This window comes from Ceratosolen solmsi, unplaced genomic scaffold (assembly GCF_000503995.2).
Source record: "Ceratosolen solmsi marchali unplaced genomic scaffold, CerSol_1.0 scaffold19, whole genome shotgun sequence".
NCBI lineage: Eukaryota > Metazoa > Arthropoda > Insecta > Hymenoptera > Agaonidae > Ceratosolen > Ceratosolen solmsi.
Window position 1 is genome coordinate 655,417 of NW_011948443.1, and position 26,976 is coordinate 682,392.

Consider the following 26,976-nt stretch of genomic DNA (forward strand, 5'->3'; position numbering starts at 1 on the left):
AATTACTTAAATTAAAAAATTTACTCAAATAAATATAAATAAATGCAAACATATGTATATATATAGAATAATGTACAAATTATTTTATTGAATTTTTATTGAACATAACTAGTAAAAATGATATACTGAATATTTATTATCTTCATTAATGATCTATGTTCAAAAAAGAAATATATAACTTTTTATTACATACAGTAATTTAATATATTTTATACATTATCTTATCAAAATAATTTAAATAAATGGCATTATTTTTACTGATAAATAATTGATTTTAAAAATATATGTAACAAATAATAAATTTAAACATTTTGATAAAATAAATTTTAAAAACAAAACATTTCCAAACTTAAAGGGAAGAACATCATAAAATCTCAGTTTTAGATAAACTTAATTTGTGTAACATAACAGTTAAATTATTGTATATATAAATATATATATATATTAGCTTTCAGAATAAATCAGCCAACGTTATTTGTACAATGAGAAAATATTACTATGCATAAGTTTATTATTTTTTATTGTGCATTTAGTTACCTGTTAAGTTATTAGAAAAGATAATGTGAATATTAAATCAAATTAATTTTTAGGTTGATTTTAGAAGTCGTAAAAATAGAGTAAATGAAATACATAAGAATATTTAAGTTTTTTTATATAGATTTTGATTGGCTTTTTGCGAACTTGTTTACGTTGCTTATAATCAATAAAATACATAATTAGTTATAACTAATAAATTTTAATACTTATCATTATATAAACTTATCTTTATAATATAAAAATATAAAGACTAATCTCTATTATTATTTTCTCTCTTTTTCTCTCTCCCTCTTTCCTTTTTCCTTTTTTACAGGTGATCTCCCATGTTATATGTTTCTTATTCATTTTTAGGCATTTTTATATTTCTTAGTATTTTATATATCAATTTTTTACTCTTTAAAGTCTATTTCTAGTCCAAAAAGTTACTGTGTAATAGATATACTACAATTAAAATTAACCATTGGAAATATGAAAACAAATTAATTATATCCTGTTTCATATATTAAAAAATATCGGATTTCTAATGTAGTAATAAGCAAAAATCTAGGTAGATGAAATACTCATTTTTGACTCTTTTCTCATTTCACTATTATATACTTGTATATAAACTTTTATAATATTATCAGAAAGCTTGGCAAATATCTCACTAGTTTATTTTGAAATGTACATATTTGTAAGTGTTAATCTAATTGTTCAAATAAAATAAGTAGCTGATTTTTGTTCAATTTTTACAGGAAACAGAGTTAAGTTCACAGTCTTAATAGTGCAGCAATAATAGCAGACGCTAAGTGGATCATTTCTAATTGTCAATAAAGGTATTTAAACCAAGAGTAAAAAAAGGCAAAGAAAGTTGCAGTCTATTAACAAGGTGCAGAGTCAATTACCAACGAGCAGCGCCACGAAGCCGAAGATTTAGGTATTTTTCTTTTACATCATAGAATATATTTTTCTTCCGCTTTCTATAGCCTATATTTACTATTTTTAAATATTTGAACTAACTTGTATTTAAAATTAAATGAAAAACTAAATAGTATTCTACTACATCAAAGCGAAATGAAGATTTCCGTGAAATGAAAAGCAGCCGTAGAATAAAATAATAATACTCTTTACTCATTTATTATATGATAGGATATGTATTACATAGATTATAGAAGCGATGGAAACATGGATGATAAATATCATTTTGACTTTGCGTATTCAACACTAATATTAGACACTTAACTAATTATACTTGCTTCGCTTAATTTTACATAGAAAATTAATACGACAATGAATTTAAATATATACGAATACAAATTAATAATTCAATTACTAAAAAAACATTATTCATCACTTCATCATTTCAATATTTGAAATTTTCTCAAAATTAGTTTAATTCTATAATTAGTTGGTTCCTTTTTTAGATTATCAATTTCTTGAGCTTTTCAAAACTAGAATCTTTCTTACAATTTTTTAATTTATTGTTTAATTAAAGTTATTATTTTCAACAATGTTTGTAAAAAATAAAATTTTAAATTCTAACACAAAAATGTTATACAACTTCTTTCTAAACAATGAATTTTCTCATTTATTTATTTGTTTTATTAAATATGCTTATATATGTTGTATGTTATTATATATGTTTTATTATTTATGTCATTGATTCATATGTTGTAAATTTTTTAAACAAGAAATTCATAGTTTATTTGAAATTATAAATATAAATTTTAAATATAAATGTAGTTATCTTTTAAAAAAATATGCAAACTTGAAACGTTACCATGTTATATAGGAGTTTCTCTTATGTTCAAATAAATGTGACTTATATCATGTATCTTTTGCAATAGATTTTAAGATAGATTTTGATATTATAAAAATGTATAGATATATTATAGTTAATTTTAATTAGATCTTATTTATTTTAGTTTTAAAGATTCAAATTTGTAATCTCATTTATTTAAAAAAATAAACAATATATTTTTATCTGTACATGTAAAACAATGTAATTAATTATAGTTGAATATTTATTAACTTATATCGTGCACTTTTATTTTTTAATTTATTCGCGAACATATATTTGTGATATATAAATGAAACAAATAAATTTAAATGTATTTTAGTTGACATAAATATTTATTTATATTTATTATCTTTTTAGAATAAAATTAATTCAATATAAATTAAAAATTTTTCCTACTGTTTTCAGTATATCGCATTTCGAGGTATTATTAGTTTTTAAACATTTCAATTTTAAATCAATGAAGGTAGAAATTCAATATTAAAATCTAATATCAACATATACACAACTTAGGTTAAAACGTAAAAATATTTAACAAAACAAACAAAATATATAATGTTTATTATTATTTAATAAAAACTAAATATTATATAACAAACTAATTTCTTAAACAATTTTATAACAGTTTAAATAATCTCAAAATAAAAAATTAAACCCAAGGTGGTTCTTGGCTTACAGATCGACGTCTTCGTCGTCGTCTGCCCCGACGGCGGAGACGGAAGACGTGCCAGTGGTGACGGGCAGGTTTTTTCAACTAAGAAATTACTACATGAGCCTTGGCGGCTGCCGAAGCGCTTATGCTGCAGCAAGGTAGTGGTTCGGGCCTAGTAACCCCACCAACAGTCAACACTAGCAAAATGTTTCCTCAGCAATATTGCTTACGATGGAAATATCATCACAGCAACCTACAGACTATGTTCTCACAGCTACTCGAGCGTCAGGCCTACTGCGATGTTACTCTTGCCTGTGAGGGTAAAACCCTCAGAGCACACAAGGTGAGTCCTATTTCTTTATGCGCTTTAAACTTTTAAGAGCTTTTGTAAATGATAAAATTGATATTACATTTTATAAATACAATTGCAATAATTTACATTTTAATTTTTTATGCTTTCTATTTATTTTAAATTTTTTGCTTATCATTGATTTAATATGATTTACTTTATTAACAAAATTAATTTTACTTACTTACTAAACAGAACACGTTTAAAAATTTTCGTAATATCTAATGTTAATTATGCAGATGATAGTAATTAAAAAATAGACAATAATATTTAATATATTTGACTTGCGTTAAATTGAATCTTGTTATTAACTATAATTTTATAAACCACGTTTATAGGAGAAAATTTTCTGTTATTGATAGTTACGTTAATTATTGTAATAAGAATTAGTAAACAAAAAGTATAATAGTAAAAAATGATAACCTTCAATACACTCATTTTAATAAGTCAGCAATTCATGGAATTTGATGAAAGGGAATTAAACACAGAAGTTTCCCTTTGACTAATATAATTTACTTAACATATTGCGGCTAAGAACTTCTAACTATTAACTTTATATATTTATTTGATCTTAATCGCGTTTATAATACAAAATTAGTTTTTGTATCATTTTGATTAGATTTAGATTCCTGTATTCAACGTAGTTTAATAACCAAAATATTTCTATGTGGAAATCGCTAATATAGTTTTTATAAATTTAAATATTAAAATTTATTGTTATAAAAATTTTATATACGCTTCAACTTAATCTCTAACTTAAATTTACTATGAGCAACGTAAGTATTTTAATTTTAATAAATCTTAGTAATTGAATTCAGTTTTTTTACAATGATTAATGTATTTAAATATTGTAATACATAATTTGTTATAGTATTTAATAAAAGTCAATACTCTTAGTAGAATATTTAAAGTTCAATAATTAATGTAAATTAGTATCTTATGAATTAATAATAATTAATAATCAAAATATATTAATGATCTTACTTATCGTAATAATCAGCTCATATTATAAAATGCAAGGAATAATAAGGTTTTGTCATTATAGGTAAATACTAATAAAAAAATCGTAGGTAATAATAAAGTTATTAATGTTAGAATTTCAAAAAATATTAGAATCTCAGAGTTTAAACAAATCATTTAAAATTAGAGATTTAAAATTTTTTTAAAACTGTTGAAATTTGGTCAACGTAAAAAATTGAATCTTTAAAATCTATAACTGCGTTTAAATAAAAATTCAATATGTTGTACATCCAATTAATTTTTTTTTTTAATGAGAATTAAAGATTGATCATTTATTATGAAAACCTCTAATGTAAAAACATACGGCTATTCTGTTTGTAAGTGCATAATAAAAACGTTATATTAATGTATAACATTAAAAGGTCTTCCATTGCTAATTTTATAACACTTTTGATGATCATTATTAACAAAATATATATAATGAATAACCTAGAGATAAATTCATTTATAGGGAATATTCACAGACAAATTCAACAAGGTTTACTCTAAAATAGATGTTTCTTTCAAATTATTCTCAATAATATTTTGTATACTCTCAACAGTATTTTAATACCTTAAAGATTAATAAATAAAAGTTAAATAAGCATTAGTGAACACCAGTTAAAGATCAGTTTGACAGAACAGATAACAGTAAATGATAAAAATAATACAATAGAACGAAGCGAGAAAATGTAAGCTAATGATATTTGCTTTTTGTAATATCTTTAATGTTTCGTCATATTTTATACTTATTAATCTTAATCATTATCAATTTTTATCATCCACTTAACTACAAAATTAAATAAAAAAATTTGAACATGCTTTTACGCTAAATAAAGTAGATTATTAAACCATTTTAAACAAATTATAACTTCAACATGATAAAGCATGAATTAGTAGATAACGTTCAGTTGTCAATTTACAGAGATATGATAGATATGTTTACGATTGTTCTAATAGTCTTTCTTAAAATATTTAATTAGAACTATATATAAATTAACTAATATATTTAAAGTTAATTTCAGTTGTAAATTTCAGTTGTACTTTATTTCAATATTATTTATTATCTTTTTTGATAATTATTATAATATTATCAAAATGTAATTTGTTTGATACTAAACTAAACATGAATGCGACAAATCTATAAGTAACAAATAATAACTATTACAAACAAATAATACTCTATCGTTCTATATTTATTGTAACTGTAATACACTATATAATACATTTAATATAACCAATGATTAGGCTTGTCAAACATCCAATATTTGTAGATTCTTTTATTCAATCTTCAATATAATAATATTTCGCATATATTTAATTTCAAATTAACTAAAATAAAAATAGGTTTACGAAATTAATATTTCAAATAAAAACCTTAATTAATGCTAAATTTTAACTTAACGATGTATCATAATATATATAAATTAATAGCTTTTTTGATAATTTATCATATAATTATTAAAAATTAAATACAAATGAAATATTAATTAACAATTTATAGTAGATATTTGAAATATAAACATATTACTAAAATATTACAAATAACTTAACTCGTATCACGTTTAGGTAGGAAGTGAATTGCCTTTTTTCATGTAAATATATACATTTGAAAAAAAAGAATACATCAAAAGATTTTAATTTTTTCAACCATTAAGAAAAATAAGACAGATAATTAAAAATTATCTATCTGGATTCATAATTAAATTTTGTTTAAATTATTTTATGAATAAATAATTGATTAATATGATAAGAGCGAATATTCAAGTGTACATTCAAAGTGCATTATGAGTTGGCTGAATATGTAAAAAATGATTATTTGATCTCCTTTGAAGAGCATACAGAATTAATTATAATATGAAGTTGATAAAATAGACTCTATATCATAAGTACATCAACTTTTTATTCATTGGTTTGAATGGAAATAATAGTGGATGTATTATACGGGGAGAGTATAGAAAGAAAACCTTTCAAGTTTATAATTCATCATTAATCAGAGGAGGAAGAGAAGAGCTTGTTCCTATGACATGAAGAGCCTTGAGTATGTTTTGTTTTCAATGATACTACAACGCTATGATAGTGTAATAAAGAGGAATAGAAACAATGAAATCTGTATCAGTTAAACGAATAATTTTCTAGTCAAAATTGTACTAAACGATTTATTTAATATCTGATTTATTGATTCTTGACTAAAGTCTTTTCAACAAAATTTTCAAAAAGATGGTTAACAATATTTATAACAATGGGTATATATAAAGTGAGATTCTGGCCAATTCAAAAACTCAATTTAAAGTACACTAAAATTGTATCGATAATGATGTCGAGTTTTTAGACTTTTATATAGATAACAAAATTAATCATTCCTAACACAAAGCTATAAAATTTCTAGGGTTATCTAATCGATAAAATATGACGAAAATATAGCAATTTTCAGAATTGATAAAATATTTCCGAATTATCTTGTAAACAACGAAATCACTTTCAAAATCAAAGCATAAATATTGACAAAGCACTTTCAGGAAGTAAACATAATAATAATGAATGCAGTTATACAGCCAGTATCATTGAACAGAACTTTAGATAGATGCACTATTGATTTGCAATAGAATTGAACAACTATGAATTCCACTCAATATATTTAAAAGATAAAAGATCAGTTTATGTAAACAAAAATATTGACTATGAATTAAAATTTTTATCTATATACTAACACTCTTAAAAATTGTAATATGAAGCTATAATAAGAAGAAAATAATTATTTTAATTAGTGAGGTGTTGCGCATCTTTCAAGTAAAACGTGAATGAACAATATATACATATAAGAATTATGATGAAAAATTAAAACTAATAAAAAAAAATAAATTAAACACTTAAATATATATCAGCACTTGTAAAATGTTAAAAACAAATATATATATTTTAAAATTGTTGCTTAAAGGTGACATAATATCTACTTATATGAGGCATGATATTGTGTTTGTAGCATCAATTTATATTATAAATATACAATCTGTGTAGATATAACATTATCAATATAACTGCACATGATTACAATCCTCTAACGTTGTATAAATATATTCAGAATATCAATTTATCAAATTTTACTTGAAAAAAAAAAATTATTTCAATAATTAATTAAAAAAAACTGGAATATATACTATTGAAAACAAGATAGTAAAACAAGATAGATTTTATATTTTTATAATAATTATTTCAATTTAAATTCAAAATTTACCATTACAACTGTATTTTTCTATTATATTAAAAATTATTGCATGAAAATGATAGAAAATTGACTAGTTTTTCTAATAAGTTATATAGTTTAACGATAGTATTTACATTAAAAGGAAGACATATACAAGTATATATATTAAGTAATTTATTATATATTATTTAACATATTAAAATATGAATAAATTAACTTAATATTAATCATAATTTATAATAATATAAAGGTTCTGATTTACTTATTAACATCAAAATGAATGAATTAAAATATATTATAGAATTTTAAAACATGTTTTAAATCGTATAAAAATATTAATTTAATCATTTTAAATGCAGGATAATGTTTAAAATTATGAATGTATTTGTATAGTCTAGTTTTGTGTGTATAACATTTTTATAATACAAATTTACAGATATACATTCAATAAATAACATTATAAACTATACTTATATAATTTATATATATTTTTTGGTGATATAAGAAATAATAATAAATTTTATATTAAAAAATTAACTAAACCAAGCATTATTTTATTTTTTGATTATTTTAAAAATTATACCTTCCATAAAATCTAATATTAAATAGTTAATTTTTTTCTTAATATTTTCTAATTATTATATAATAGCAATTATATCCATATGAAACTTTTTATGTTTTTCATTTGAAATGAATAAATTTAAAATATTTTATATTTTATATATTTTATCATTTAATCATTTAAAACTAATTTTTACTATTCATTAATAAATGGCTCTTATAATTAAAAATTCAATTTTTTTATTAAAACATTTTTTAATTACTCTGCAATATATATAGATATTGTGAGAAATAAATTATTTGATTTGAATATATGTCGTAAATAATAATTAACTTAATCGATTGTCATCAGTTGGCCATCTAATATTGATTGTATCTACTAAGGTATTGATGTCAAGCCGTTATAAATAGCTAAGATATGCCTCATTAAAGTTAGAGGTATATAGTCACATTTAATATACGGATGTTTATTGGCTTAATGAATATGAAAGTACCTGAGTGTAGCTATACAATTAGTTCCAATACAATACATGTGAAACTCTATTGTTTTCTTTGACAATAACTAATTCTTTGATTTTCATTTTCATTATAAAACCGATGATGCCCAACTGATAAAAAAAGGACGTTTTAAGCAGTTTGTTGATATTTACTGATTTAGAGATTTTATAATGATATTTATTTATATAACATTATAATTTATATTAACATTTTTTATTTGGTATAATCCTATTGATGTATCATAGATTAACTATATCGTTTATTATTTATTAAATATTAATTAATTCTTAAATAATAATTTACATAAATACTTTCTTTTAATAAACACTACAATAAGTAAAAAAATACCTGCAAAAACTATTATCCTTACACAGAATAATGTTATTTTATTAATCTAGTTCGTAGTAAGTATTGATTGAATGGTTGCTTTAAACTATTAAATTAATATTTAATTACATAAATAATTACATATATAATGGTTGGTTAACAAATTTAGACCATTATACCATCAAGTAATCATTCCTCCATGTATCCATCGACTTCTTCTAGATTTATCTTCAAAGCTACCGTGATATTTCTTTCGATTTTGAGCTAAATAGTTATTTATTGGGCAATTTTTTTCATATTCGCTTTGAACCATGTCTCATTTTCTTGCCGAGCATTGTTCCTTCTACTCAAATTCGATAATACTCAGCCCGTCGGTTCACTATTTTTTGATCTGTTCTTCTTGCTAAACAAGCCAATTTGCACTTTATAAATACTACAGCTACTTGGTAATAAATATTATCTTGAATACTATTTATAATAAATTTAAATAAAAGATTGTGCAAAATATTCTACTGTTAATAACATATATCACACAATAATTACTTCTTTTGTTCTACATTTTTTCATCAGCATTTTAAGGCTCGTTATTCATAAACGCTATTATAGTAATTTTCCTCTTGAATGTGTCTTCGTATTACTGTAAAATATGTATGTAATTATATTTCTGTAAAACTAAAAAAAAATGTATCTCTATTCAGTAGTTGATCTATACTATCTTCTTCCTTTAGCGTCTATATAATAATTTAAAGTTTTGTTTTTATCAAAAAAATTTCACTAAATTTTTTAGTTGCTCCTAGAATGAGATCCAGGACTTTTTGCAGCTCTATTGTATTTTTCATCGTCATTGTATTGATCCGTTGTTGAATAGTATACATCATTTCTTATGAAAATATCAATACCACCCTCTTTTTATGTAAAAATTCTCCATTGTCTTGCTTCTTCGTTATTCTTCATCATTGATAATTACGTTGTTATTCCGCCATCAATTGATGAATGATTATTAATAATGATAATCGTATAACAACAATTGTAGTTGTACGTAAAACATTGTTTATTTCAAGAATCTAATTTTAGTACAATACACTAAAATTTAATGGAGTAGAGAAATAATATGGAATTATTACAAAAGTTGATAAAGTAAAGAAACAAAGAGATAATCTTATTTAGTCTACATTTGCCAAATCTTTATATTCAATTTTTATTTGGATTTGTTATCTTTTTTGCCCTATTTTTATAGTATAGTTTATATTTTGTTCTTTTATTTACTTTTGTTTTATATATATGTAATAAAAGAAAAAAGAAAAAAATGAGTTATAGACATTTCTGTTTGTTAGTGAAAGAATTAACATAATTAAAGTGAAGAATATTCATTTATATATATATGTACACATCAAAATATATATTTATTAATTGTCTGCGGTTATCTGGAAACTATAAATTACACTTGCTTTTTTATACTTTGAGATAGAAATTATGAAATTTGTTCAATCATTAAATTATTCATTTCTTGAGATAAAAAGATTTTTGACTTTTTCCTTTCAATCTTCTTATTGCAAACTTAACACGAGTTTTAATTTTTTGAATTCCATTGTCCTATTTTACTACATTTATATATATTCCGTATTTTGTATACATATTATGAAAGTTTATTTCTCTTATCTCATTCTGTTCATCTTCAAACCGTTTCTTTGTAACCTTTCTGTTATTAATTTTCTATACCCTGATTCATTTTTCATGTAATTTTTTATAGTTTTTCTGTAACAGAATTTATTTAATTTTATCAAATTTATTTTTCTTTAAAAAAAAAACTTTTTGATTATATTCATATGAATTAAGTAAACAATTATTTATTAAGTAAAATGAATAGAATCTATATTTTAAAATAAGCCATAAAAAATAAAGAGACACTTTATTAAATAAAATACATTTAACTTAATTTTCTTCATTTCATGAGAGGTTAGAGTATGAAATTAATACATTTTTCAAATTTTAGAATACTTTTTCAAATTTTAGAATTGCATCTCATTTTTAATGTATATTGTTTCTTTTCATTTCATTTTTTCTTCTATGCTTAGTTGCAATGACATGTCGAGTGTATTGCTGTATCATGTTTTGTCTCATTTACTTGATTTTTTATTTATTTATAGGTGAGAAATTATAAGAAAGTTAAGTTAATTTACAGGTGTTATATTAATATTTTTATAGAATTAATATCATTACTTAGCAATCTCCAATAGTTTTGGTTTTCTCTGAATTTGATCTTAATGTTTTCCAATATTTAAAGAAAATATTGAAATATATATACATAGTTCTCTATTGGAATTCGATATAATAAAATAGTTTTTTTAATATTTAGTAAATAAAGTTAACAAATATTTAGTAATGGAGAAAAATAAAATTGTATTTCATTTTGAGTATACTTTGAACCTTAATTTAATTAAATGAAGCTACCACACCATTACAAAAATTATCAAACCAAAAAGTTAAAATTAAAGAAAAAAAAGTAAGTTTCACACTAAAATCAAATTTAATTTTTTAAATCTAAATTAATTATGAGTGAAATTTGTACGAACAACTCATAAACTGTAGTTAGTACATTTACTTAAAGTACAAACAAGTTGATATGATATATTCTGTGAATGATAAATAATTAGAATATTTTCATAAAAAGAACTATTAATATTCTGTATAGTATAAATATAAAGACAAATCTTTTTAAAATGTTTGTTAATTAAAATATTATTAAGCTATAATAGCATTGAATTAATAAAAAAAAGAAATGAAGAAACTATATAAAAAAAAACTAAATCTAAATCTTGAAAAAATCTAAGTAGATTCATTGAGTTGAAAATTAGTTATATGTGCTTTTTTACAATAAAATTATTCACTACTATAAAATTTTTTAATAAGTATATTTGTGGTAAAATTTTTAAAATATTAATTGAAAGTAATATGTAAATACTAAATATATATTTATGAAACACTTGTTATTGAAATATTCTAATTTTGTAGTATTTATTAATGAAAAAATAATAAAAAGAAGCAATAGTCATTTTATAAAACTCTATATATCATATTTACATGTCATGCATGTACAGTTAACTTTTATAATAAACTTGAATAATAATGATATAATGTTATAATTATCAGCATTTTTAAAGTTAATATAATAATTTTAAATTATACAATATTTTATTGTAATAATTTAATACAAAAATATATATATAAAATATTTATAAATAATTAGAATGTTTTAGAAGTTGAGTAATTTACTTTATTGAATAATTTTTTACGCAAATTTATTTATTTTTACTTTCAAAATTTCATGAAATATTTATTTTATTAAATCATTTACTGTAAATAAGATCTGCAATATTTATTATATTCGTTTTTATTATAAATATAAAAATATGTTTTATGTAGGAATTACAAATAAAAAACATTTTTTATAATTCATACATTCAGTAGTCATAAAATAAAATAGTAATAAATTCGATCTATTTCATATTTAATAAATTTAAAAGAAACGGATTTTGGCGTTGCAGATCTTTATATAGTATAAGCTATAAATTGGTCACCATTTTACATTATTCAATATTGGTGTATAATTTATCATTGCTCTAGTTATTTAATAGAAATGTTTTATTTGATTTTTTAAAATTAATTTTCAATTCTGATAAAAGTTTGATTATTTATAGATTGTGCGTTATAAACAAGGAACAGATTTTAAATAAAAAAAAACAAAATATTTAAAAGAAATCTAAGCGGTTATTGTAGAACTGATGATTTAAAAAATATAATCGAAGAACAGCTATTTTACAGTTTTAAAAATAAGTTGTTAGTATATAAAATAAAATATAAGCTCTACCAGTATTGTACATTGTTCTATCATTATTAATTCACATATTAGTAAAAGAGATCATTTATTAGTACGATAATTCTTACACGTTAGAGAATATTTCAGTAGTTTAATTACATATTACTTATTTATGCATTAAGAACGTATTTTTAGCACGATTCGTATACCCAATGAACTCAATGAAAAACCTGGATGAAAAACACATGCAATGAGATAAGAAGTTAAACTAATACCTAGGCTAGAAACAGTAAAAGCGACACGAATATATAAAGTCATCAAATTAACTTCATACAAAAAATTTCTAGGAAATCTACTATTTTCTATAATCTCATTTGTTTGAAGTATTTGGTCAATTGAGTTTTATACCTCAATTTTATTTGTGAAATATTAAACAAATTGATTTTCATTATTTCTTTACTGCATTTGATTATACAATGATAAGATACAGCATTATAGAATAATTTTATTGAAAGTAATGAATATAAAATTTATTTTGTCATTACGATATATATTTTCGATTATATTATCATTAAATTATCATTACGATTATATTCAAAAAATTCTAAATAAGTTTAATTTGTAAATCTGCCAAGGTTATTGAATAATATACAATTATATATATTTATAATATAAATTATAAAGAACATTTAGAAGGTTGTGTTACTTAACACCATACTTAGATGGATAATTAAATTACACTCATAAAAAGAAGATTAAAAAAAAATGTTTGCAAGGATATTAAATTTTTAATTTCATCATTAGGAATTCACATTATATATTATTAATATATTATTATATATTATTATATATAATTAATGTATTAGTTCAAAAACAATACTGATAGATAAAATTAATTGTAATGGATTAAATTATTAATACTGCTTATTTATCAACAATAAACTAATAATTTATAATTTTGTATTAAATATTTGTTATTTTTACTGTTATTTTTATTATATTGAATTTGGAGAATATAAATAAATGTTAAGGAATAATTTATTTCTTGTTAATTAACTAATAATAAATGGAGTACTAAAAGTGTACGTTTAGATTTTTTTGTAGGTTATTCTAATAATATAAAAGAATATAAATAGTTTTTAAATTATTAGAAGTCCATCTAGGAGATTGATTTGACGTATGAAGGTAACGATAAACATTTCCGCAACTTTAGATTCCTAATAAAATAGACTTATAAATCAGACAGTACAACGTCAGAAAATAAAATTTCAAACATGAACATATCGGCAAAATAATTATTACTAGATACTTTGAGATTATAAATCAATTATATTAAGTAAAATTTATAAATTTCATAATATTATTTATTTTAATATATAATTAAATGAAATAATGAATAATAAATTTTATTCAAGTTTAATCTGTTATAAATGTATAAAGAACTTTTCAGCAATAACAGTCACTAATGAATTATCTAAAAAAAACTCTTTATAATATCTGAAAAATAACTTTTGGATTAAAAAATTAAAATATTATAACATTAAGAATTAAATAAATCTGAAAATGTAATTACAATACTTATCTGATCAATATTTTACAAAATTTTACGTATCATAGCACTATTTGTTTGAGCTATTAAATTAAAACATTATTTTCCATAAAGATTTTAATTTAATTTTAAAATAATTTGTTTGGAGTCTTTATATTTTATATTAAAATAGATATTCATAATACGATTACTGCAGTTGTATGTAGGATTTTGGCATAGTATTAATCTAGACAATCGAATATAAAAAAAAACAGAAAAGGAAAAATTATGCAGAAATAAACAATCTCTGCCTTATTAACTGAATAATTTACGTATATTTTTTTTCATTTAAATAAAATATTTTAAGTTTTTTAATAGGCTTATCTGTTGTTGTGTAAACAAATTAATTATAGTTACATAATTGTGATTCTTATTACAATAAATAATGATTTTTCAGAAGAATTTTTCACATACTAGAACGAAATCTAAAGAAAAGAGGAAGCAAATTCTAGAATTATAGAGTGGCTACGGCTACTGCAATATGGTTAGAAAAGTATAAGAAAAGGCAACAAAAACGTACATAAGGGTTTTCATATAAATGTTCGTCCTAATCTAACAAATGCTGATATAATTATTTATAATCTCACTAACGCTATTTTATTCTCAGGCGCGTGCCTTCTCATTAAATTTCAATATAGCAACTACGTTCATGAAACTATAATAACACAATCGTACTTCAATTATAGAGTTTTCTAGTACGAAATTATAATATACGGATTCACATACAAACAGATGTAAGATAATATATAATCTCATATTATAATTTTTGGCATAAAGTTATTTAATATTTTCCACTAAACGAAACGTTCTTTTAACGAAATAAAACTTAAATTGATAGTAGTATAGATCAAATATTATATTAAATTAGAATTCTAAAAATATAATTGTATAATCTTCTATTTTTAATGTGAAGGTATATTGGATAATAGTGAAATATTGAAAATTTAATATTTTGATCATATATAATTATTGTAAATTCATTTTTAGAGCTTATACAAGATCGTATCAAATATGTTTCAATTTTATATATATTTATTTAATATTGACTTACTAAAGGGCTGTCCATAAATTAAATATAGCTTTAAACAAAAAATTAGTAATAAACTATATAATTCTTTTTCTTTATAATTTTATCAATATAGTTTGAATTCAATCAGCAATAATGTGTCAAATCATAGCAACCACTATAGAGTTTATTCTTCTTTACATTAACAAAATAGTACATTTTCAATTTATATTTAAAAACTTAATAATATAAAAATTTGACTTTACGAACCTTTATTTTTGCTTTTCTAATTTTTATAATTTTTAATTATATATACATCATAAATTATCATTATTAAAAATGATAACAAATTGAAATAAATTAGAAAATTATTCCACATGAATTTGATAAAAAAAATTTCATTTAGTAAAATATGTTAATTTAATATTAAATTTTTTTATAAATTAAATCTTAAATTTTGTGCATGACATAATATATCACGACTTAATAACCAAATATTGTATACAATTTAGTAAAGAATATTACAAATATATATCCTTCCCCTATATATATATATATATTTTTTTTCAATACAAATATGTCTACCATCTATTAATTATTATAACCAAAAGAATATAAAATAAATGAGAATTACTTCAGATAAAATTTATTTTTTATATATATATAGTAGTTTACTTACAAAATAAATTTTATCTCAAGTAATTCTAATAAAATATACTATAAATGTAATATTAATATAAATATATTTACAAATATACAAATTGTAGCCTCTTGGTAATTATCGTTTGAGAAAATCGAACTTACAGTCATTTAGATAATAGTATATTCATTATATACATATGTATGTGGTGGCAAATACAGAAAACTAATTAATTGGTAAAAGTAAGATATATTTTTTAAATTCTTTGTGTATTAAAAATATACTTTCATTAATAACTACTAATCAGTTTCCTGTAAGCATTATGAATCCTATTCATAAATCGTATGCGAACATATTTTAATACATTGAAAAAATACATAGAATAAAAAAATGGTCATGTAATCTGTAGTCACAAATTCTACTTCTAGTTTAGTAGCATCAAATACCTTAAATAAAATAACAAATATCAAAATTAAAAAGTTTTTATATCGTTATTTAACAATTCTAAAATCATAGTGAAGGAACAAATAGAAAAGTAATATCACGCAAGAATAAAAACACTTGGAAGTTTTTATCATGAAATAGCCATAAGTTATATTGAATTATGGAATACTGTAAATCAATATGTATAAAAATATTTCGTAGTTCTATGAAAAAATTCTTGTGTATTATATAATATATAGAATTTAATGAAATAAAATTAAAATAGCGAAAGCCACAGATTCTTAACTTACATATACTAGATAACACTCTAATCTTATTTCTTAATCCTTCTGATTTACATCCTTTTGATTTACATAAATCATAATGTACCGATACTGAACAAAGCCTCAAGTTAAGTAAGTAATCAAATAAAAGTTGAAGTCTTTGTTATCACGCTTCGTTCATTAGATTTAATCGGATTGATTAGGTTTTGCATAAATTGTATTAATTCCTACATTACAATACTACATTTTATCTCTTAGTCTTTATCTTTATTTAATTTTTCAATTTAGAAACTGTTTTTCTAATTTTCTAGACGATTGCAAATGTTAACATAACAAAAGTTTGAATACTATATTTGAATCTACATCAAATATCTCTTATAATAAGAATAACTTTTAAATAAATACTGAAACACATAGTTTTATATCTAATTTAATTCATAGCTTTGTAATTTTAATTCTTCAATACGACTAACTTCAATATGATGTAGTAATTATAAAATATCGAACATAACCACATTAAGGTTAAAGGGGTCATCATACATGCATTATAGAAAACATGATGACCGTCATATAATAGAAATATATATTTGTCAAGTACATTATTTAATTCATTTTCTATGATGGAATTACGAATATTATTTTCAAGACTTAATTCCTATTTTTTTATTTATTTGGCTTGAAATATCTGCTTCATTTTATTTAAACCGATTTATCTATTCGTCATCAATAATAATTGATGGCGTACAATTAATACTGCACCACAAAAAGGATAAATTGGTATTGCAGAATTAGAAAACATTAAATGAATTATTTACATATTCTGCATAAAAATGTATTTGAATTTGAACATAACGTACAAAAATATTTTATTTTTCTATAAATTGATAAATGGATGTATGCATTTATATAGTTTATATTGACTATATAATATAATATGTAATTTATATAACATTTATATACTTACGTATATAATTAAGTAATATCAAGCAATCCATTTATACAGTGACATATATATATCCAATAAAGTGATTTAGTTTTTTTGATTATATTATGTTAGATATTTTTAAATTATAAAATGAAATTTTTATTTATTGATCAAGTAATTTATTATAATAAATTTTCTTATTACAAAAATTGAATTTAATAAACTTATTGTAAAAAATTGAAGAAATAAAAAAAATTTTAATAATAAATGTTTATTCTGTAAATATAAACAGATTAAAAAGTAACATTTAAAGTATACATTTAAAAAGAATTTGGTTTATTTTTATTTTTTTTTACTATTCCTCCTATTGTTAATTAAATATTTTATAATAATTTTATATTATTATTCATTAGCTATTTATCCTTAAAATATATTGTTTTAATTTTTAATTTTTTGGTGATTTTATATGTATCGCCGCTATTTTACTTTATATCATTTTGTTATTTTTTCCTTCCTTCTTAAATTTCAGTGATTTATTACTTACATAATATTTATATCATGCAATATTTGTATTTATCTTTTTGATGGAAATAAATATGGTTAATTTCTTAATATTTTAAAGATATTTTATATTTAATATCTTAATGTATAAAGATATTTTTACATTTATTTATTAATTCTCAGAAGCGTATAGTATGCATAAATTGTATATTTTTTTCTGTCTATGACATTAAATTAACAAGTTTTGACAGCTTTCAATTATTCCAGTACTCATACATTTTTCTGTTGCTTTTTTTTATAATATAAAGACTTTTGAAATGAAAAATATTAAAAGTGATGAATAATTTATAAAATTTATAAAAATTTATAAAATTAATTGTTTAATTATTTAAATAATTATATTATATAATTGATTTTTAATGTGTATCAATATTATGAATATTCTATTGATAACAACTGTTTAGGAATTATCCTTTTTTAAACAAAACACCTTTACCTTTGATAATAATATTTAATAACATATTTTAAATATAAATACAAATTTAAGTAAATATGAAAAATACAAAAAATAGATAACATCAACGCAATAATAATGTTTTTAATTTGCATAGCCAAATAAATAGAGAAGAGAATAACAGCATAATGTGAAGTAATGATAAAATAATGGAAAAAGAGACAAGATATTATAATAACGCAGAAGATCTATTTTTAATAAATAATTTATAGTCTAATATGCACAATATTAAATCAATCATAACCATAAAGCTTGTCTTTATTAATATTACTAATTTTTATAAATAAATTTTGTAAGAATTTAATTGTTATTATTTGTTACAATTATTGTTTGTAACAAATAATGTGATTCTCTTTGATTAGTTTCGATTAATAAAATACTTATTAATATATTCTACATAAATTAAAATTTCAGCTTTTTGATAACTTATCAATATAATATTGTATTCTAAATTTCTCTAAATAATTCTAAATTCCATTATTTTAAATTTTTCTGTATTTAAATTTTTTTAATGAATGTGAAATTATTTATTTTCTTGTAACTTAAAAATTTCTTCACGTAATGAATTTAAAATTTTTATTTTAAGATAATTTTATTAATGTATATTATTGAATAATATTTCACAGAATATTTATTTCATTTTTTTATCTAATTTTTTATTTAATTTATAAATAGTTCAAATATAATTTCCAAGTTTATATTTTATCATAGAATACAAACAGAGGCACAAATGAACAGCATTTCACAACATTGTTTCTTTCGTCTTAAAATTATAATTCCAATTTGTAATACATATTTAATTTGAAAATCGATAAAAATACCTAAAATCAAATACATCAAATAATTTTGTATGATAAATACTAATATTAATATTAATTATATTATATTTTATCAATCCTTTTTGTAACTCATTAGATAATATAAATTTAACATGCATCTATTTGAATAGATCTACTTAAATATAATGAAAATATGAAATTTAAAAATATTTTTGAAAGCTTTGAACTGAAAATTTTAAATTGAAATCGATTAATGCACGTGTGAATAACAAAACTATAAGAGAAAACTATAGATTTTATATGGAAAAAGAAGGCCCCAAAAATGTATTAATTAACAATTGAAAAAAGAATTATACTTTTCATACCAAAATTCATGTTTAAATTTGACTTACATTATATAGTATTCAATATTATATTATTTCAATATTGAATATTAAATATTAATCTATTAATATTATATTAAATTATATTATAATAAATTAATAAAAATTAAATTTATTAGTAATAAAAACTAATTTAATATTATACATTATATAGTATTTAACAAATTATTGATATCACTTGTTGTTTATTATTGATCTATTTTTAATTAACCATGAATTTAATCCATAACACTTTTATGATATAATATATAAAAATAGATTATATGATATTCTATTCTTTTGTTCATATAAAAATAAAGTAGTTTTGTTTATTTTGTATTGGGTATATAATATATATCCTATAATATATCGAAATCTATATTATTTAAGCGAAACTTAAATACTATAGCGAACTACATGATAAATAAGATATAAATAAATAGTATCTTTTTACTATGTTTACGATTTTAACTTAATTTTTTATAATATTCAGTAATTGTATAAATTGTAATACAAAATTTCATATAAAAATTATTATTTTGAAAACTTTACATAAAAATTATTATTTTTAAAATACTGTCAATTGTTTTTACATAAAATCTTATGATATGTTAAATGTGATGCATATTTTAACATGTTTTTTTTACTATACTGAAATGCATATTTAATCTTGAGTAATTTAAACTTCACATTAGTATTAGTAATTTATATTCTACTTTTTATGAATTAATTAGAAATACAACGATTTATTTTCAACTTAAATTTTATCATATTATAGCATTACTAATGGCATAAGTTATAATTAAATATGTATTCTTTTATATATATTATTTTTTATATAATTAATTTTTTATAAATAAATAATTTTTATAATTATTGTATGCAGTTCAGTATACATTACTATTTTTTCAAACAATTGATACTTTTTATAAACTAGATTCATTTCTTGTAAGATATATAATTAATAAATACAGATTATAGTTATTTAACTATATTTGATCGACTTTTTAAAATTGTAACTAAATTATTCAAACGTTAGTACATTAATATTTCATTAATTTTTTCAGATTTTGGTAAATAAATTTACACACTTTTGTAGAATTTAGTTAATTATATTATTTTAATAATAAGAGCAAACGCTTATTTAACAAGTTAAAGTTTGTATTTTTAATAAAACGAGAAATATTCTGAATTTCTACTAGTATGAATTTTTTATAGTCAACCGAGTGATTATTATGTAAAGGCGACATACTTAGAGATCTTTAAAAATCTGAAGTATTAATCTGTATTAGGTGGAATTATAATATTCATTTAGTATAAACTCGAGAGTTACAAATTTACAATAAATACTGTTAACCTTACTGTAAATATTTAATACCAAGTAACAACCAAACAATTATTAAATATATAGCACTTACAAGATATAAGAATACAGAACCAAATTTTAATTAAAACTTATTATAATTTCAAATATCATATTAAGTTAATATTTATGAGTCAAAGTTTATATATTTACTGGATAATTTATATGCCCAAAAACATTTTAATAAAATAAACTTTAAAAACAAATCATTTTCAAAAGTAAAGGGAAGAGCATCATTAAACTTCAGTTTTAGATAAACTTTTTTTTTATAATACAACAATTAAATTATTGTATATATGAATATTATGTATAATATATGTATATATATATATATATATATATATTAGCTTTCACAATAAATCAGCCAACGTTATTTGTACAATGAGAAAATATTACTATGCATAAGTTTATTATTTTTTATTGTGCATTTAGTTACCTGTTAAGTTATTAGAAAATATAATGTGAATATTAAATCAAATTAATTTTTAGGTTGACTTTAGAAGTCGTAAAAATAGAGTAAAGAAATACATAAGAATATTTAAGTTTTTTATATAGATTTTGATTGGCTTTTTGCGAACTTGTTTACGTTGCTTATAATCAATAAAATACATAATTAGTTATAACTAATAAATTTTAATACTTATCATTATATAAACTTATCTTTATAATATAAAAATATAAAGACTAATCTCTATTATTATTTTCTCTCTGTTTCTCTCTCCCTCTCTCCTTTTTCCTTTTTTACAGGTGATCTCCCATGTTATATGTTTCTTATTCATTTTTAGGCATTTTTATATTTCTTAGTATTTTATATATCAATTTTTTACTCTTTAAAGTCTATTTCTAGTCCAAAAAGTTACTGTGTAATAGATATACTACAATTAAAATTAACCATTGGAAATATGAAAACAAATTAATTATATCCTGTTTCATATATTAAAAAATATCGGATTTCTAATGTAGTAATAAGCAAAAATCTAGGTAGATGAAATACTCATTTTTGACTCTTTTCTCATTTCACTATTATATACTTGTATATAAACTTTTATAATATTATCAGAAAGCTTGCAAATATCTCACTAGTCAATCCTGATACTACTTGAAAGCGCACTGAAGATATGCCTATTCATTATTATTTTATACTTATTTATATTGTCTGTGTTATTGTATAAATTATTTTTTATAACCATCTTGTTTACTGTATTATATTCTTTCATTTGACTTAAAATTTTGAATAAACTCTCAATTTAAATTCGAGTGTTTATATGCTTTTTATTTATTTTTCTTTCAGAAATTGTGAGTAAATTGCAATAATTTGATGTTAAAATAATCTAATAATTTATTTGTTCTTGAATCTATAAGAAGTTTCTAAAGTAATGTACCTCAACTGACAAGATGTAAACTATTTATACAAATTGTATACTCTACATTCCTGAAAATCCTAATTGTTCCTGTTGATTATAGTGCAAAGAATAAAATAGATTTTTAAATTATATAAAAATTGTATAAGCATATGCAAAATTCTCGTCAAAAACAAGTTGTTATAAGCACTTTTTTTCTTATTATACACAATGTTTCTTATTATTCCGACTTATCGTTACAATTATATTTGAACTCAGGAGTAGTACTAAATACTTTAACAAATTTACTGTAAAGATGAATATTGTTAAATGTATTATAAGAAATATGATTTAATTTTAATGAAGATTTATTAAACTAGAATAGGAAATAGTTAAAAGCAAGCAGGGCAATCATATATACTTCAATATAATACCTTTAACTAGATGCAGTTACTATGTATATATTAATAAATATTAATGACGTCCTGTTATTTTAAAATTACTAAATAAAATATTTGAGTTTTCAGTTATTACTACTATGTGACCTTTTTCAAATTAATTTTGTAGTGTATTAATTTTGTTATTGTATGATTTAAACGATGTTGTGAGTAAAAAATATATTGTTTTATAGTCATTAATTTTTTTTAACGTAAATGATATAAAATCGTTTTTGTAAATTGAAAATTATTTAAATGAACAATTTTTTATGCGTGTGTATCATCAAATGATATAAATTACGAAATGGATTTTATTTATAAATTTTTATATATTTATAATTATAAATATATTTTCTAATATATTAAAAATCGTTTAAAAACATAAAGAACAAAATTATTCATTAAAAATATCAAATATAGATAAAAAAATGTTATCATTTGTAAAATTTTAAATTTATATCTGAATACTAATATGATACAAAAGAAATTGAAAAATAAATAAAATTTTGGAAAGCTATAATGATCAGATGTAGGATTTTACATATATTGCTGAATATATGATTTGTTGGTGTTCAGGAGTGAACTGCCCAACAATAAAAAATTTATTGTATTTAGAGTCGCGAATCCATGGGCGTATTATTCGGCGATAGCTCGTGTGGAGAGCATCGCAGAGTCGCAAATCCATGGGCGCATTATTCGTCGATTGCTCATGGTGAATCTCAAGAAATGAATTGGTGGGGAATGTTAAACATTATCGACGCTCTCTTCAGCGGTCTGACAAGAATCAAGTTGCCGAGACCTGACCGATAGTGTAAGCGCTGAGCTGCACGAATAATAGTATGTGATACACGAAAGTTGTTGGAGTGCCTATCTATGTCATTGCCCTCAAGGCAGTCTGACTATAGTCATGTTGCGGAGGACGCACCGATAGCTGTCCCGAAATAGAAAATAAATAATGTAAATAAATGAGTATATCTTGCACGAATTCCCGTAGACAGACGTGTAGAACTTTTCATTATTGTGACTCCCACTAATTTCACTTTGATTTACTCTTGGAAACGCTGATGAATTCTCGGAAGTAGATTTAGTAGATTCGAGAATCTTCCTTTGTTGCTATGCGGATATAGCACGAGGCTTAAATTTCATCGAGAATTTTCGCATTGAATAATTCAAATATTACGCATTTTAAACATAAGCATAATGTAATGGAATCATATTATAATGAACAATAAATTTTTTATTATTGAGTAGTTCAATCCTGAACATTCTGCTCGTCATCAGCACTGTAGTTGATGATTCACGTCATTTTTTTGGATAGATAGGATTACCAGATTGTGAATTGCTCTGACTCTGGTCAGTGGCCACTTGCAGGGAAATAATCGTTCCTTTGTGATGGGCACCAATGAGCCAACATGGATATCATTCCATGCCATTTTGAACTTGAAAGTTCTTGTTGCAAGTAGTGTGTCGACCACTGTGACCAGAGTTATTGTATACTTGCTTATCAGCTTCCAGCGGGTTGTTCCTGAAATTAATAAACCCTTTAGAGATGGTTCTGGGATAGTAGTAAGTGGGCTTCCGATTACGAATGTCCGGTAAGTGCTGAATGATCTTTGGAGTCATCGCGCATTGATTCTAATGGTCTCGTGTTGAGGATCGCGTCAATTTGGGCAAGCAGTGTGGTGATTTCTTCAAATAGCGTTTCTCCAATGGTGCTCCTTATGTGGAACTTGGCGGAGTGTACCACTGCTTCCCATTTTCCTTCCATGTGAAGCGTAGTGGATGGATTGAATTCCCATTGAGATTAGTCGTTCAAGATGGTCTGTTATTGTTCTTGGGAACCTTGCTTCTGCTTCTGAAAAATGTTGGAATGCCGCGATAAATCAGTCTCTCGAAATTTTACTTCTCTCTGTCTAAAGTTTAATGGTTAAAGCGACTGGCATAGTCGACACCTGTGTTTGATAACGGTTTAATGGTTTACTCGAGACAGCGGTAATTGGCCCGTTGAATGTTAAGCAAGGATTCCCTTTCTATCATGCATGTGTAATGCATCGTAGAATGTAAAATTATATTGAAGTTCGTCCGCCAAGATCCAATACTGCTCTCGTTTGTATGCCAGGGTTAGTTGAGTATACCTATTAAAGGATTTGTTACTTATAGGTGTAGCAGAATTGAGGTGTACCTTTAGTCGTATGCCAAACAATGAATTCATAATTCTTCTTAGACTTGGATAATTCCTTGGAAGAGGGTTCTGATGACATAACAAATACAACATGCTATCTTCGCCTGGTACGTTTTGTTTTCATCGCTTGTAGTCCCCTTGAGTTATTTTTCCAATACCTTTATCTGCTGTACTCTTGTCGAATACGTCCACGGAGGTGAATTCGTGGTTTTTCCATGGAAGATTTGCTGAGAAGGCCTGAATCTCAGTCATTGGTAATATGGCGAGGATCCATTCAAAGTGTTGTTAAAAGGGTGAGTGCATCTTCTTGAGTACTTCATTGAAATCAATTTTATATTATAGAATTAACAATACAATTTCCATTTATTGTTTTCTGGCCGCTTGATGGCGATGAGGACAGCGCGATAAATTAACTGCCGTTTTTTCTCACTGGGAAACCGACCGCCATGCAGCGGTTCTGCAGTTGAATCGGGTTTCCAGTCGTATTGCGGCGTGTTCTCACCTACAAGAATTATGATACGTCTTCCATGCGTGATGAGTGGCACGGCCAGGGGATCTTACTTTCTAGTCTTCCACAAGTTTCTTTAGTGTCCTGATTGCTATTAATGAAGCAGATCTTGTGCCTTTGCTACAGTAGTCAAATGATTGATACTTCTTTTTGGTTGTCGATCTAATGAATTCCTTGTAAGTTTTAGTTGTTCTAATGATCTTGTATCTGCAAATGGCGATGTCGGTGGATCCCGATTACCGCATCTGATATTTCTTTCTTCTTTTTAAAATTGGCACCAATGTGCTTGATGTCATTAAGACAATTGCATTATCTCTTCAGTTGAGGGTAGTGATGACCTACATTTGCTTGGGTTAGACTCGAGTACTGTTCATCATGTGGTGGTGTATGATGCCTCCCAGAACACCTGTTGCAATTTTTTAGTGTAGTGCACTCATAAGTGGAGTAGAGCGCTAAGCTTGTTAGACCATAGTCGTTGCTCTCCCTTGAAATATATTCTCTCCATGACTGATAATTGCTTGAATTTGGGGCATGCAGTCACAGAATGCTGTTATTGGCAATATATGCATATGGTAATCCCTTGGCATTCTCGTTTGCCTTGGAATGTCGTTGCAGCAGATGATGGGTATGTTCTCACTGATCCCTTTGTGGGTATGGCTTCCAGTTGTAGCAACTCATTTTTTATTTTTTTGTACCGTTCTCACTCTTGTCATTATAACTGTTCTTTAATTTCTCGAACTTATATTAGGTGTTGGATTCGCCTAGTGATTCTTCCCATTGTTTTCTTATACGCTGAGTGAGTCTGCGTTAGTTGATGGACAGTTATGCAGTCCCACAAGTTGCTTTCCCGTTCTAGTTGTTGCAGCCCCTTTAGTGGTCTTTTGCATTATAAATGAGGTCTTCTAGTGATTCAGCCTCATCTTGCGAGTTTACTGAATAGGCTTCTTCGGGCTCAGTTGAGGGGTCTTCCCCCTTTCTTGCTGCCTTCAACATGAAGAGTGAGTGACTGAATGACTGAATGACTGAATGAATTTAACAGTTAACAATAACTACAATAGGTGCAAGGTGAGAGTGGTTCTTTCGTGCTGTAGGCGCTTTTAATAGTACTAGCGAAACATAACAGTATTAATGGGAGCTAAGTTCTATCTGTCGGCGCTGTAATGTATTAGCGTAACAGAACAGTAATTATGGGAGCTAAGCTCTATCTGTATGTGCTGTAATGTACTAGCGTAACATAACAGTAGCTGTCGGTGCTTTAATGTACTAGCGACACGTAACAGTAATTATAGTATGGTTGTAGCTACCAAACAGTATCAGCACCTCAATAAATGCCTTGTGAAGCTCATCGACTCGTTTTCGTGCATCTTGGACTTCTTCGATGGCGATATTTCGAATGGGACTT

At 23.0% G+C, this 26,976-nt stretch overlaps 1 protein-coding gene across 4 annotated transcripts in view; it reads left to right on the forward strand.

Moving 5' to 3' along the window:
- Window positions 1-1,281: 1,281 nt before the first annotated feature.
- The window catches only part of LOC105365882 (uncharacterized), a 44,336-nt gene continuing 18,641 nt past the window's right edge, over window positions 1,282-26,976 (forward strand). For 3 of the 4 annotated variants that reach the window (XM_011504145.1, XM_011504146.1, XM_011504148.1), the window contains exons 1-2: window positions 1,282-1,453; window positions 2,993-3,309. In XM_011504145.1, the coding sequence (XP_011502447.1) occupies window positions 3,112-3,309 (198 nt within the window). In that variant the 5' untranslated portion in view covers window positions 1,282-1,453; window positions 2,993-3,111. Of the gene's footprint in view, window positions 1,454-2,992; window positions 3,310-26,976 lie in introns of those variants that run through there. The other variant, XM_011504149.1, reaches the window with a different exon arrangement.